This window comes from Uloborus diversus, chromosome 1 (assembly GCF_026930045.1).
Source record: "Uloborus diversus isolate 005 chromosome 1, Udiv.v.3.1, whole genome shotgun sequence".
NCBI lineage: Eukaryota > Metazoa > Arthropoda > Arachnida > Araneae > Uloboridae > Uloborus > Uloborus diversus.
In genome coordinates this window covers 238,520,389-238,522,637 of record NC_072731.1, presented here as the reverse complement: position 1 = coordinate 238,522,637, position 2,249 = coordinate 238,520,389, and the positions used below count along the sequence as shown (strand labels likewise).

At 38.0% G+C, this 2,249-nt stretch overlaps 1 protein-coding gene across 1 annotated transcript in view; it reads right to left on the bottom strand.

Moving 5' to 3' along the window:
* Positions 1 to 1,096: 1,096 nt before the first annotated feature.
* The window catches only part of LOC129219460 (pro-epidermal growth factor-like), a 43,739-nt gene continuing 42,586 nt past the window's right edge, over positions 1,097 to 2,249 (bottom strand). Inside the window, exon 8 of the mRNA XM_054853857.1 lies at positions 1,097 to 1,183. Coding sequence (XP_054709832.1) covers positions 1,097 to 1,183 — 87 coding nt within the window. The remainder of the gene's footprint in view (positions 1,184 to 2,249) is intronic.

The window sequence follows — 2,249 nt, the reverse complement described above, 5'->3', positions numbered from 1 at the left end:
ACACATGGTAGGTGAACCTCTCCCGTGTCTTGGGGCAAGAGATGGTACTGGTAGCCCTGGTAGTTGCTACACATGGTAGGTGAACCTCTCCCGTGTCTTGGGGCAAGAGATGGTACAGGTAGCCCTGGTAGTTGCTACACATGGTAGGTGAACCTCTCCTGTGTCTTGGGGCAAGAGATGGTACTGGTAGCCCTGGTAGTTGCTACACTTGGTAGGTGAACCTCTCCTCTGTCTTGGGGCAAGAGATAGTACAGGTAGCCCTGGTAGTTGCTACACTTGGTAGGTGAACCTCTCCTCTGTCTTGGGGCAAGAGATAGTACAGGTAGCCCTGGTAGTTGCTGCTATACAGCATGATTCAGAAAAAAATTTCAATGAAAGCCCACCTAGGATGTTATCTTTAAACGCGTTTAACTGAAAACTTGAAAAAGTCCGCTTACATCTCTTCGCTTCTCACTGCCGCACATAGATGGCATAACAGGATATCTTACAAAGAAGATGCTCTTCCTGGCGGAAGCTAAGTTGAACACGGCAATGAATTTTCAATTAACTTGCTTGAACAATATTAATATCTGACATAAATGTCTACACAAAACATAAAACTAGTTACAAATTATTTCAACTTCTTAGAAAATAATTATTTCAATAATTCGTATTGCAATACCATAATGTACAAAAACAAACAAACGTGTAAGACTTCTTCAAAGCAGAAAAAAAAACAGGCTAGTTGTCGAAAGAGGATGGTACCGGTATAGTACCAGCTAACCACAATGTAAGACGTTATTTTCAACACATTCTGTGCATCTAATAACCAAACTTTCAGCAGTCCTTGAAAAGCTCATGCATCAAATCTCCAAGTTATGCTTCCAGACATATCGATGACTGTGTCAACACCTTGCACTTCCAGGCAATGCAGAAATACAGCCCGACTCTTTGGACTAGCTGTTAGGTTAGTTCCCAAAACAACAAACTTCCCTTGGAGCTCACTCCTGTTTCTTTGCACTATGGCTAAGGAAGTAATCTCTCCAAATCTGAAGCTAAGAGCTAGTTTGAAACCTAGCTATCGATATAAGTTCATAAATATTTTTTTAAGCTCCTGTCACAGTGAAGTCCTCGCTCTGCTAGAAGCAGAGTGAACAGTTGCTCCTACAACCCTATGAGTGTCTCCGTGTCCTGATTCTGGATCCTGTTGATGGGAAAAAATATAGATATAAAGTTTAGTCATTTTGACCAATACAGACAAATTTACAAATTTCAACAATAAATAATAACAAAGCGGAAACTTTTAGAATATGGTTACACTTAAAAAAGTGAAAATAAAAAAATCTAGAAGGAAAAGATTTATTTTTTCCGCTTAAATTTGTTGCTATTTATTACATATGACTGATTAAATCAGCGATCCGCCACCTAAATTCAGCGCCGATCTCCTTCTCAAGTTTGGCGAGCGCCAAGATCGACTGGTGGGGGAGGGGGATCTCCCCTCTGTGTGGCATTGGTAAAATGTTGTTCGAAACAGTGTTGTCTTACCTTAAAAATGTTTACAACATTCGAAACAAGTTTGATTTGTAAATTCGTTTTTCCTTTTGTGGACATTTTTCAATAGCAAAAGTAAGAAATAAATACAGTAGACTCCCGATTATCCGCGAGCGGTTTATCCGCGGGGCGGATTATCCGCGAATCAATCAACAATCACGAACATGTATTTTCGCAGTGAAAAGCAAATACCAGTGGCTGGTTTTTTTTTTTTGAAAAATTGTAAATTTTCACTCAGTTGTTTTTGCTTGATTGATTGATTTAATTTGATTTTATTATTATTATTATTATTATTATTATTATTATTGTGCGTTCTTCATCGTACATACACTTGTTTGTTATTGATGTTATGTTCGGTTGTGCAAAAATACAAAACATTTGTACTGTACTCTATATATATTTTCACTGTTTGCAGAAAGTGTTATGCATCAATACAGTTAAGAATTTGAGATAGGACAATTTTTACCTGATTTGTCCCCCATTTCAGCCTTTTTTCGGTTATCCGCGATTTTTATTATCCGCGGCACTTGTGCCACTCAATTCCGCGGATAATCGGGAGTTTACTGTATTTCTCTTATAAATATTAAAAGTTGGGCGCTTCTAGCTTCCAGCAATAATAAAAAGTTCTGGAAACCTTTTGAATAACTTTTGTTTCAGAAGTTCTGTCAAATTGTTCTGCAGAAAATAATGTTTTTTATGGTACTCTGAAAAGAGAGAGA